This window comes from Odocoileus virginianus, chromosome 14 (assembly GCF_023699985.2).
Source record: "Odocoileus virginianus isolate 20LAN1187 ecotype Illinois chromosome 14, Ovbor_1.2, whole genome shotgun sequence".
Classification (NCBI taxonomy): Eukaryota; Metazoa; Chordata; class Mammalia; order Artiodactyla; family Cervidae; genus Odocoileus; species Odocoileus virginianus.
In genome coordinates, this window is record NC_069687.1 from 5,927,240 (window position 1) to 5,939,505 (window position 12,266).

The window sequence follows — 12,266 nt, forward strand, 5'->3', positions numbered from 1 at the left end:
CTTGAAACGGTACTAAGCTCTTTCCCTCTAGTCTGCCGAATGCAGCTGGGCATCACTCACTGAGCTCCCAAAACTTGGCTCCTGAAATGCTGCCACTAAAATCCAAAACTTAATTGAATATGGCTTGCTTAATTGACCTTTAACAGTTTCATTTTGTCATCCAAAAGTGAATAACAGGAGCAACCATATGTATTGGGAAAACCAACCGCCTCTATTTTTTCCATTTGGTTACTGCAGATAAGCTTGCCGAGTGCTTGCATTTCAAAGCTCAAACTGTTAGCAGAGTGTGTATTAATTGAAACCACATTGGAGTTTAAAAGCTGTCCAAAATTAAGCTGTTCAAAAGTTTTGTTAATTTCAAAGAAATGCTAAAGAATTTTACATTAGAAGAAAAACATGTAGTTGGCGAAGAGGTTGTCTTTTGTAATTGTCAACTTTGATAGCTGAACACATTTGTTTAATACCTCTTATAGCATGGCAGCCTGCTCCAGTGTTCTTGCCTGGAGAATCCAATGGACAGAGGAGCCTGGCAGGCTATGGTCCTTAGGGTTGCAGAGTCGGACACAACTGAAGTGACTTAGCACACACATAGGATATAAGGGTTTGGCATAAATCCTATGTGTAGAAATAAAAATACCTTGATTGAAAGTCTTTCCTGTAAAGTTGCTGGATACTAGGGATTCCAAAGGAGGCTTAATTTTCTCACTGAGCTGGGATTGGGCAGCAGTTGTTTTTCTCATTCTTGAGAAAAACTTTCCCCTGTAGCTTAGTGGTTCTCATCCAGGGCAGTGTTATGCCCTGGAAGACTCTTAACGAGGGCAGGAGACGTGTTCAATCGTCACAGCTTTGAAGGTGGAATGTTATTGGCATCTAGTGGGTCAAGGCCGTGGATGCTGCTAACATATCCTGCAGTGCACAGTGTCCATCATGAAGAATTCTCCAGCCTCAGGTGTCAGTAGTGCTGAGGCTGACACCCTGCCTAACAGAATCTGCACAGTTACCTTTTGATTGTAATGCGTGTTACAAGCTCCCGTGACTGTGCAGGAGGGGAATCAAACCTGGTGTCCACGCAGGCTTCTCTTTGTTAAATCCAGAGCAGAGAATTTTGTCCATGTCCTTCATGTGAATTCACACCATCCGAACTCCAGCAGAACAGCTCTGCCCCGGCTCTTAAGTTCTTCCCACTCTGTTGGGCTTCAGGATTCCTTAAAGTAACCCGAGGGCGTCCCTGGTGGCTCAGCAGTAAAGAATCCACCAGCCAATACAGGAGATGCAGGAGACTCACGTTCCATCCCTGGGTTGGGAAGACCTCCTGGAGAAGGAAATGGCAACCCACTCCAGTATTCTTGCCTGGGAAATCTCATGGACAGAGGAGCCTGGTGGGCTACCGTCCATGGGGTTGCAAAGAGTCAAACACAACTGAGTAACTAAACATCAAAATCAAAGTAACCTGGGTCATCCTGTAAAAGTGGGACAAGCTCTTTCCTTGGCCTCACTTGCTTTTTTGAGTGAAGACCTGTGTGCTGAATGAAGCTCACCAAATCCTCATGCTCCCTGTTTTTCTGACCTTGGTCTGGTCTCTTTTCCACTTGATTTATCACCTTTTTATCGCTTTTGATGTTCTGCTGCTTTTGTAATGAAAATGGCCTGTTTTATTACCTACTAAACCATTTTCTTTTTCATTCCAAACTTTCCTCTAAGCTGTTTCACATTGATTTTTTTTTTATTGAGGTGACATTCACATGACATAAATTAGCCACTTTAAAGGAAAGAATTCAGTGGTTTTTTAATGCATTCACAGTGTGCAATATCCAGCTCTGTCTAGTTTCTAGAACATTCTCATCAAGCCCTTTTCCTGTTGAGAAGTTAATTCCCATTCCTCCTTGCCACAGCCCCTAAAAACCACCAATCTGCTTTCTGTATATAAATTTACTTATTCTGGATGCTTCCTGTAAGTGGGATCATACAGTACGGGGTCTTTTGCCCCAGCTGTCTTTACCTAACCTACTGGTTTTGAGATTCATCCACATTGTAGCCTGTATCAGTACTGTCTTCCTTTTCAGGGTTGGATAGTATTCCATTGTGTGCATGGACCACATGTCATTTATCCTTTCATCCGTAGATGAACATTTGTGTTGTTTCCTTCTTTTGAGTATTGTGGATAGTGCTGTTATGAGCACGTGTGTACATGTATTTGTTTGAGTACTTGTTTTCAGTTCTCTACGGTATACATTTAGGAATGGAATTGCTGGGTCATATAGTAATTGTATATTTAATCTTTGATATTCCCTCCAGGGGAATTGCCTCTGAGCTGCTTTATCTTGTTAATTTCATATTCCTGCTCTTTGCGTCTACTTCAAAGAGCTGACTCCCCACAGATGGCAGCCATCCACTCTCCTTGGGTCTCTTCTTAAGATGCTGTGATAAAAAATGTAAAGAGTCCTGATACATGTTCTAAAGCACAGATACTAAGCCCTGAGAGTTTAGAACCAGCTTTGCATCCATGCCCACGAGGTGCTCAGACTCACCTCATGTCTGCAGTGATTCAGATGTCAGAACTAGAAATCCCCAAATTTTGAAAAAGAACCCTTTTTCCCCCCCTTCCATCACAACAGTCAGTCCTTTCTTGGGACCCAGTGGATGTATTTGCACATGCCTCCTTGTTCTATCGGAACAGTGTTTCTTGAATGGCTGTGACTCCTGGGGGCCTGTGAAGCCTGTGATGGGAAGGTGAGAGGGAGCCTTAGGAGCAGCGACGCTGTGTGACTCTCACCACCCTTCTCCCCCACCTCAGGTCTCCTTCTTCCTCTTCATCATCTTCGTGGTGTACACCATGCTGCCCTTCAACATGCGGGATGCCGTCATCGCCAGCGTGCTCACCTCCTCTTCTCACACCGTTGTGCTGAGCGTCTGCCTGTCTGCATCGCCGGGGGCTGAGGAGCACCTGGTCTGGCAGGTAGGTGCATCTCCGCCTCCGCACGGTGACCTTCCCCGTCCCTCCGGGGATGGGGCCAGTGCCGCACGCCTGCTTGAGGTGTGACTGTCGGCTGGTGCCTGGCAGGTGCTCCAGCTCTGCTCTCTGGTGCTGACTCTGAGTATTGCTAATGGGTGGCCAGGTCCCCCCGTCTCTCTGCGGGTGGAATCGGCAGTCACTTAGCAATCGGCAATGGCGAAATTGGAAATGGCGGTTCCACTTTGCTGATTTGATTGTTAAAAGCTGTTACTATGCATTATAATTTAGCACTCTTATTTTTAGAGTGAAGCAACTTATATAATTAAATTCATGATTCCCTCCCATCTCCCTCTCTGAGAGATATCCAAAACCCCGTCTTTATAGAGGACAAAAGAGTTCTCTATTTCTTAATCCTCTGGCAAGTCCAAGGACATACAAAATAGTTTCTTAAAATGCTTCAGCAGAAAAGTTAGCTTTACTGCTAAATGGTGTTTCCACAAAGCATTTCTATTTAATTAGTTGAAAGCATTTAAAAAGCCATTTAATTTCCTGTTGTGTACATCTGTAAACACGAGGGGCAGTGGTTTGGGCTTATTCTTAACAGTCTCTTTTTTTACCTATAAAAAGCATGTTTTATTCTGCTCTGTTGGAATCAAATGTAACAGATGCAGCCTATGTTCAAAACGCAGTGGATTTGAGAGGAGTGGCTATGAACAGCACTGTTGTTGAAAGGGGGGTTTTAGATGTGGGTCTCTTGAGCCCTGTGGGTCTGAGAAACCAGTTTGTCCTTCACTCGGTGGAGCGTTTTATTTGGAAACTTGAGATGGAAATGGAGGCTTACCCTTGGGTCTGTAATAATTGCTCTTAGTTGGAAAGCTTTCCAGGGACCCCTTTTCTCAATAGTCCTCTCCTAGTGCTCATAACAAACATTCATTAAAAGTAGCCTGAGCATTTGTGAGATGTCCTTTGTGGGCACTGAGTGAGGGTGAAGCTCCTGACAGCACTGCGGGTGTCAGCTTCACAAAGACTTGTTTGGATTTTACTAAGAACGGTCCACTCCAGGGAGTGGAGGAAACACTTTCTTCCCTGTGACCGAGCAGAGTAGACACTTATCAGTAACCTGCATCTCCAGAGACACACACAGTGGCTGGTCAGTAACTAATCAAATGAAAGAAAGAAGGTGGGTGTTTTATGAAAAGAAGAAATAATCCAGCCATGCCTGGGAAGAGGCGAAAGAAATGCTCCTTTTTACCTGAGTTCTGCCCCAGCTTTTACTTGTTTTTTTTTTTTTTTTCCTGCATTTCAGAGCCTCCCATGAGGATATTCATGGGGCATTCCTCCCATAAATTCCATTCTTTCATCTTCCATTAAGTAGAATCATTCAGCTTCACCTTAGGTGGTCGCATGCAGGTCAGGGTGATGGGTATGTTTTATGTAGGAATGAGTACATAATAATTTACGTAATAATATTATGTAACAATAACAATTCACTTTGCCAGTTTACACTATAAAAATCACTGCAGGAAAGTCCTGGTTACACAGGCAACAGGGCACACAGACATATTTCCCAGCTCACAGCATCTTCCTGGTCTCGGGTCACCTTGGAACACATCCTTTGAACATTTTGTACCTGTCTCTTCTGATGCTTCATGAATCAAGGAAGTGTCAGGTGGTGCAGATGTAATAGACAAGATATCTGGGAGATGAGGATCGTGACACCTGCCTGTAAGGGTCAAATAGGGTTAAAATAAAAGGAAAAAGGAAGTGATTTGCAAAGAACCTGGCATATTTTAGATATCAAGTACTGTGTTGAGTTTTTTTTTAAGCACAGTTGTTTTTTTGCATTGGTTAAAAAAATACGGTAAGGATGTAATCTTAAAGTTTTTGTTTTCTCAATTTCCAAAACCAACAAAGAAAAATACTTCTTATCACTGGACAGGCAGAGATAGGATGATTCGAGAATAACAAAAGAATAAAAATTCTTCATTCCATAGTATTTCATATAAGCATAACATTGAAAGGAACAGAAGAATAAAAGGTCAGGTTTCCAGCCCCTCAGAAACAATTTCACAGTGATTTCAAGAGCTGAGAAAAGCGGAATATGCCGACGGCTTTCGAATGGAAGGTTCATAGGTAAACATCAAAGTAATGAAGTAGAAGAGTTTTAAGTGCATTTGGCCACTGCTAGAAATAGAACCTAAAAATAACACTGGTTTGTGATGTGAGGAAAACATTTTATGGACTCCCTTTTATGAAAAGTGTATAAAAGACAGAATGCTGTAGAGTAGATAGTTATATTGCTCTGGAGTAATTGTTTGAAGCAAAACTATTTAAAATAAAGATTATTGCTCTGATATAAAGAAAAAGGTACCCATCCAGGGGGCTTCCCAGGTGGCTCAGTGGTTAAGAATCCTCTTGCCAATGCAGAACATCTGGGTTTGATCCTTGGGTCAAGAAGGTTCCCTAGAGAAGGGAATGGCAACCCATGCCAGTGTTCTTGCCTGGGAAATTCCACAGATATATGAACCTTTGCAGACCATGGGATTGGAAAAAAGTCACACATGACTGAGCAACTAAACAATAACATCCCATCCCTGATGATTAGCATCACCTTACCTTTAATGCTCCAAAGAAGCAGTGCACTTATTTAACATGGGTCCCTACTAATCATTTTTTGTTTCATTTTATTTTTTGGACATTGGCAATCCATTGATGGTATGTGGAAGTGAAAGTATTAGTCACTCAGTCATGTCTGACTCTCTGCTACCCTCTGGATTGTAGTTCTCCAGGCTCCTCTTTTCTTGGAATTTTCCAGCCTAAACTACTGGAGTGGGTTGTCATCTCCTCCTCCAGGGAATCTTCCCGACCCAGGGATTGAACCCACATCTCCTATGTCTCGTGCATTGCAGGTGGATTCTTTGCCCCATGAGTCACTGGGGAAGCCCCATTTTGATGCTCATGTGGCCTCAGACCTTTGACTTGTCTGATGCCCCTCGGAGCTGTACCTTTGACTTGTCCTGTGATTCTTTGAGCATTTCCTCAATTCCCAGCACAAGTTATTTTGGTCTGCTCTTGTGCCCTCTCTGGCCTGGCTCTGAAGTCAGCCATCTCCCCAAGGAGCCCTGGGTCTCTTTGGTGAAGAATAACATTTCGCGGCAAGATCTGGGCTTTTGGTCCTTCCATTGCCGTTGGAGAGTCAGCACTCCAAGGCGAGGCCGCATGCTCTATCCTCAGTTAATTCTCATATCTGCTGACATGTGAAACACCGTGACTTCACGATGATGCCTCCATTTCCAATCCAGTGTACATCTCCGGCCAGTTTTCTGTCTTTCCACTGAGGTTCTCTTGACCAACAGTGAAAAATATTTAGCTCTCGTGATTCTTAATGTATTTATTTATTCCATGAAACTGTGTGTGCGACCAGCCTGCTGTTTCAACTGTCAGCCCCTCCCCCTCCCGGTCACTTGGCCCAGCTTCGCTCCCTTCACCCTCCCCGTGCGCCGTCCCCTGCCGGGCTCCGACACCCTGTCCACGTGAGGCTGCCCTCCCCCGTCTGAGGCTCCATGCCCTGTACTTGACTTGCCCGTGCAGATACCCTGCGCTCCCAGCCCAGCTTTGTCACCTGGGCGGGCTTGGCTTCCTTCCTGCATCACCTGTTGGTAAAGATGCGTCTTGGCAGCGCCTCACCTGAGGGCTGGGCCCTCGGTTATTCAGGCCGGAAGGAGAAGGACAGGAACGGAACCGGAAGGGACTGGGCCAGGAAGAGGAAGACAGCGGGTACATTCTGGACAGACGTGACTGTGGAAGAAGAAGACATGTTTTTCGCTTCCTCTTGGAGGTTTCCTGTGCACCGCTCTTGGCCCCTTTTCTTCTAAGTCTTTTCTGTCTTTTATTTCCGAACCAGATATCAAAGAAGAGTTTTTCTGGAATCTGAGATTTTTTTAAGGGACTCTAGATTCCCTTAATAAAAAATGAAATACGTGGTTTCCATATGAGAAGACTTACAGAGAAGCCCATTTTGTACTGTCTGTCTAAAAAAGGATACTTTGTCTATCATAAACTTAGAATAGGCAGCAAAAGTCCTTTACAATTCCTGATTAACACGAAAATACAGATTTTATCTGTATCAGTAGGATAGCATGCATTTGCCTGAAAGTTTCATAAAAGCAGCAAGGAGTCTTTTTTTTATTTTGGCTTATGGTTATATCAAAGCAAAAGGAAACTGAGGCTCAGAAAATGACATGAAACCTCCCCCGTCATGCCATGGTGCCTACCCTGGCTTGGACCTTGGCAGGGTGGCAGTTAGGCAACCATTAGGCAAGATGAGGAAGCGGGGAAGGGGTCTTGCCCCCTAGACAGGTCAGCTAGTGCATCAGTCAGGAGCCTGGTCCAGCCTGCAGCCTGCCCTTATGTACACTTACTTCATTCTGTATATGTGTATCATGTCTGACTTTCTTTTGCTGAACTTTAGATCAGCGTTGCCAACAACAGGATACTGAGCCATCCTCAAGGACTTTCCAAATATCCCTATTTACACATTAACAATATTGCATATTGTGTTTGAAATTTACTCAAGTTTCTTACATTTTCATGTCCGGGGTCTTCCTAACACAGTTTGAATTTTCATTTTCTGTATGTTTTAATTTCCCGTGAGAGAGGGAGGAATTTGAATATAGATTTCTTTTGCAAGCAGGTTATGTGAGAATCCATATTTATTAAAGAAGATAAGCTAAACAGTGCTTACTGATTTTCCAACAGGATTACTCATTTTTCAGAGGAATTATATACTTTCATGCAGTGCATACTTTATAAGTTGTGACACAATTTAAAACATTTTAGTTTGGACCTAAACTAGAAAATGTAGCCTGTTATCTCTGGCACGTGTGCAGTTGGGAGTAATGCAGATTTGTTACATAACTGACTCTTTTCCAGTATAATTCAGGAACTGTGTATTGGAGTCTGGAATTAAATTGTATTTAGGATCTAATCTGAGGAACTCAAAGGAAAGACAGCAGGTTACCAGCTGCCCAGTTTCTGGCTATGGAAGAAAATAATTGTTAGGAATTTGGAACTCCATTCCTACTGTTTATCTTTAGAGAAGCTCGTGATATTAATATATTCCACAGGGCAGGGGAGGGGGGGAAGAGACTGTATCACTGTTCATTTTGTGTAGCATCAGCTGTTGATTGAGCATGATCCATAGGCCATTTGAACAGGTGCTCCTTTATCCGTTCTAGAGACATTGTAATTTGGAAGGAGTGGGGTAAGCAAAGAGAAGAAGTAGAAACAGAAAAATACCTAATGTGATTAAGCCTTAAAGCAAACCAAGATGCACTTCACAGTTCTGCCCTGGTTTCACATTTCCATCCTTCCCCCAGCTGGACAAATCAGCCCCATTCTCCTCTCAGTGGCAGGAACTTCACACCATCATCCCATCAGAGAGTTTGGTAGGAAAAGTGAAGAGCAGAATAGAAATAAGCACTCCCCTGCAGGATGCCAAATCATTTAAAAATGCTCTGGCAATTTTCAGGACGTTTGAGGGAACCCTCCTACACTGTTGGTGGGATTGGAAACTGGTACAGCCACTGTGGAGAACAATACTGAGGTTCCTTAGGAAACTAAAAATAGAGCTACCACATGATCCAGCAGTCCCACTCCTGGGCATTTATCAGGCAAAAACTACAATTCAAAAAAGTACACGCACCCCGGTATCCATTGCAGTACTCCTTGCAATAGCCAAGACATGGAAACAACGTCCTTGTCCATTCACAGATGAGTGGGTAAAGAAGATGTGGTCCATGTATACAATGGAATATGCCTCTGCCATGAAAAAGATATTTCATCTTTTTACGTTCACAGCAGCATGGATGGACCTAGAGATTATCATGCTAACTAAGTTATGATACCACTTACATGTGGAATCTGAAAAAAAATAACATAAATGAGCTTATTTACAAAACAGAAATAGGCTCACAGACATAGAAATCAAACTATGGTTACCAAAGGGAAGGAGGAGAGGGAGGAATAAGTTAGGAGTTTGGGATTAACAGCTATATACTAGTAGTTTAGTCGCTAAGTCATGTCTGACTCTTGCGACCCCATGGACTATAGCCCGCCACGCTCCTCTGTCCATGGGATTCTCCAGGCAAAAATACTGGAGTGGGTAGCTGTTTCCTTCTCCAGGGGATCTTCCCAATCCAGTAATTGAACCCAGGTCTCCTGCATTGCAGGCAGATTCTTTAATGACTGAGCTATGAGGGCAGCCCCATGTATAAAATAGATAACCAATAAGGACCTACTGTATAGCACAGGGAACTATGTTCAATATCTTGTAACAACCTATAATGGAAAAGAATATGAAAAAAAAGTTTATGAACTGAATCACTTTGCTATACCCCTGAAATTGACACAACATTGTAAATCAACTGCACTTCAATAAAAAAGAGTGTGAAACAGAGAGGCTTCATGTTGACAATCATTTGACTGTAATGATGGAGTGAGACTCAGGTTTATTTTCCAAAATTTGTGAGCCTGTTTTGGGGGAAGGGATAGAAGAAACAGGTGAAGGGAAGCCCTGTCAGACTTTAAGTTTGTCTCAGAGATTTGATCAAAGGAGCATAAAAAAGAAGGGTTTCTCTAAAAATGAAAAATGCCATCAATCACCCCAGAGCTGTCTCTGTCCTCTTCTTGAACTTGTCATCTGAGTTCTGTGCTTTCTGTTCATTCAAAGCAATGGATTCATGCCAAATGAGACTCATCATTAGAGACTGATTAAGTGTTGGCTGAATGGCACATTCCACTGACTGACATCTTAACAGGTGGCATTCCTAGTACTTTCACAAACCCATGCATTTTTGTTACATGATATACAAAGATCTGAGGCTCTGTCTGTTTCGAATGTTTATTTTTGATGAAAGATACTGATTTCTAGTTTTGAACCATCAGTGGTGCTATTTAAAACCCTTAAAGGACAATGGAAAACTCAGCCACCCCTATGGGGAGTCACACAAGACAGATTTATACTTCCAGGACAAATGTTGAACCTATTAAGTTGTGTGAACTTGAGAGAATAATATATCTGCAGCTGGACTTAGGGGAGAACTTTCCTGTGGTTCTAAGCTATCTCTTTAAAGAGTAGAGAGCAGCCCAAGGAGTTGGTACAGTGGAGAGAGGATGTACACATAGTCACGGGGAGACAACTCAAGGAGAGACGGGTTGGAGATGCTCTTAGTTATATGTAAAGTGAGACTAATGATGATGACTTTTTTCTAGGGCAGCAGAGATGATTAAATGAGATGATAAATGAAAAGGATTTAACTGGGCCGAGTTCATGGTTAATGCATCAGTTAGTAATGCTCAGACACTCAGTCATGTCCAACTTTTTGTGACCCCGTGAACTGTAGCCCGTCAGGCTCCTCTGTCCCTGGGATTCTCCAGGAAAGAATACTGGAGTGGGTTGCCGTTTCCTCCTTGAGGGAATCTTCTCGGCCCAGGGATCGAACCTAGGTCTCTTATGTCTCCTGCATTGGCAAGAGGATTCTTTATCACTAGCACCACGAGGGACACCAGGTAGTAAACAGAGTGTTAATAATAACTGCATGGTGATAGACTTACAACATCCTCTTTATGTTATTGAAGTGTAGCAGACCAGGCAAGCTGGGAGCAGAAGAAGGGGATGTATTAATACTTTGTAAGCATTTTTGCATCAATAATCATAGCGTGGCTTCTATAAGAATAATATACATCAATTTTTACTTCCCCCAAGAGTTTCACTTTCAGGTTCACAGTACCTGGTGAGAAGGAGGTCCCAGCTGGAGTCAAGCCAGTTCAATTAAACTCCACTCAGCAACCTCCTGAACTTCCCCACTGACGCAAAAGGTAAAGAATCGTCCTGCCATGCAGGACGTGCAGGAGATGCGGGTTTGATCCCTGGGTCAGGAAGATCCCCTGGAGAAGGGAATGGCAACCCAGTCCAGTATTCTTGCCCGGATAATCCCATAGACAGAGAAGCCTGGTGGGCTACAGGGCATGGGATCGCAGAGTCAGACACGACTGAGTGATTATCACTGGGAGCTGTGAGATCCTGCTGGTCAGACTCTGGGTTCGTCACTTGTGGGCTGCTCAGCAGCTCCTGAGAGTCTTGACACAGCTGAGAATAGGGGATGGTGGACAGAGAGAGCACTTTGGTCTCAGATGGAATATGGGTTTGGATTTGGTTTCTCCCACTTCATAGCTGCACATTTTGGACTGAAAGATCGACCACCAAGATCCCTTCTCAAAGAAAGACTGGTTGTTCAGCCTTTGAGGGTATTGTTAGCAGCAGACTTTCAGATCTGAGTCTCCGGGCTGCCTCAGCTTCACAGAGCTGCCTGCCCAAGGTCGTGCCTTTCCATGGGTGGCCCACGTCCATGACTGATTGAGTGGGGGTACAAGTTCTCTCTCCTTTTGGTCCAATGCAGGACAATTCTAATTTCAGCTCCAGAATGTCTGTGAGTCTGTCTGGAGTTGTCAGACCTGCATCCCAGCTCAGCGTCTCCCTCTATCAGTTCCCCAGTCCTTCCCTCTGATTGGGGGTTGATCCCAAGAGGACTTAATGATAAACACTCAGCTGTGTTTCATATGTGCTTCCTGGAGAACCAAACTACAGCATCACATAAACTTGACCTGAGTCTTGAGTTGATGCAGTTTTCTCATCTCTGAAATGGCAGCAGTAACACCAGCCTCCCTTGGTAGTTGCTGGCCTTGGTGCTGATTAGATGACCTGATGTATAAGGAAGAACCTGCTGTCAGCCTGGCCAGTCCAGTGGACAGCAGCAGCAGGGGTAATGTCTCCTGCCAAGTCTAAATGACTTTTACAGGCGCCCAGATAAAGGGAAACATAGACACACTTTGAAGATATATGTTAATCGAAGTCCAAATGATCTATGGAACAAAAGTTGCACCATACATACCTAGGACCCTCAGAGCCCAGGTCATGTCTGGTTGACCATCCTGTGGCGTGTCCCATGTAGACTCAAGGCAGTGAACCCCATCCTGGTGAGGTGCTCAGAGGCCACACTACACCACTGAGTGGAGTTCAGAAGCTCAGCTAATACCTGAGCTTTTGGTTGATGGAGCACCTGATTTTGGAAACCCAAGGCACAGCTTGCCGCTTGTCAGGAGTGAGAGGGAGGAGTATGTAGGATCACTTGCCAGCTAGACATCTTGAACTCTTTCTCTGGAGTGTCTTGTTCCCTGGAGAAGCCCACTTCAGTTCCCCCAGCCAACCTTGGGGATTTCTCAGCCAATGGTACCTTAATACACCGGATCTTAT

General features: G+C 44.0%; 1 protein-coding gene across 3 annotated transcripts in view; it reads left to right on the forward strand.

Annotated features, from left to right (window-relative positions):
* Nucleotides 1-12,266, forward strand: part of ADCY2 (adenylate cyclase 2) — a 441,756-nt gene that overhangs the window by 115,809 nt on the left and 313,681 nt on the right. For 2 of the 3 annotated variants that reach the window (XM_070476469.1, XM_070476467.1), the window contains exon 3: nt 2,795-2,956. The exons of the other annotated variant lie outside the window; for it this stretch is intronic. In XM_070476469.1, coding sequence (XP_070332570.1) covers nt 2,795-2,956 — 162 coding nt within the window. The remainder of the gene's footprint in view (nt 1-2,794; nt 2,957-12,266) is intronic. 3 annotated transcript variants of the gene reach the window in all.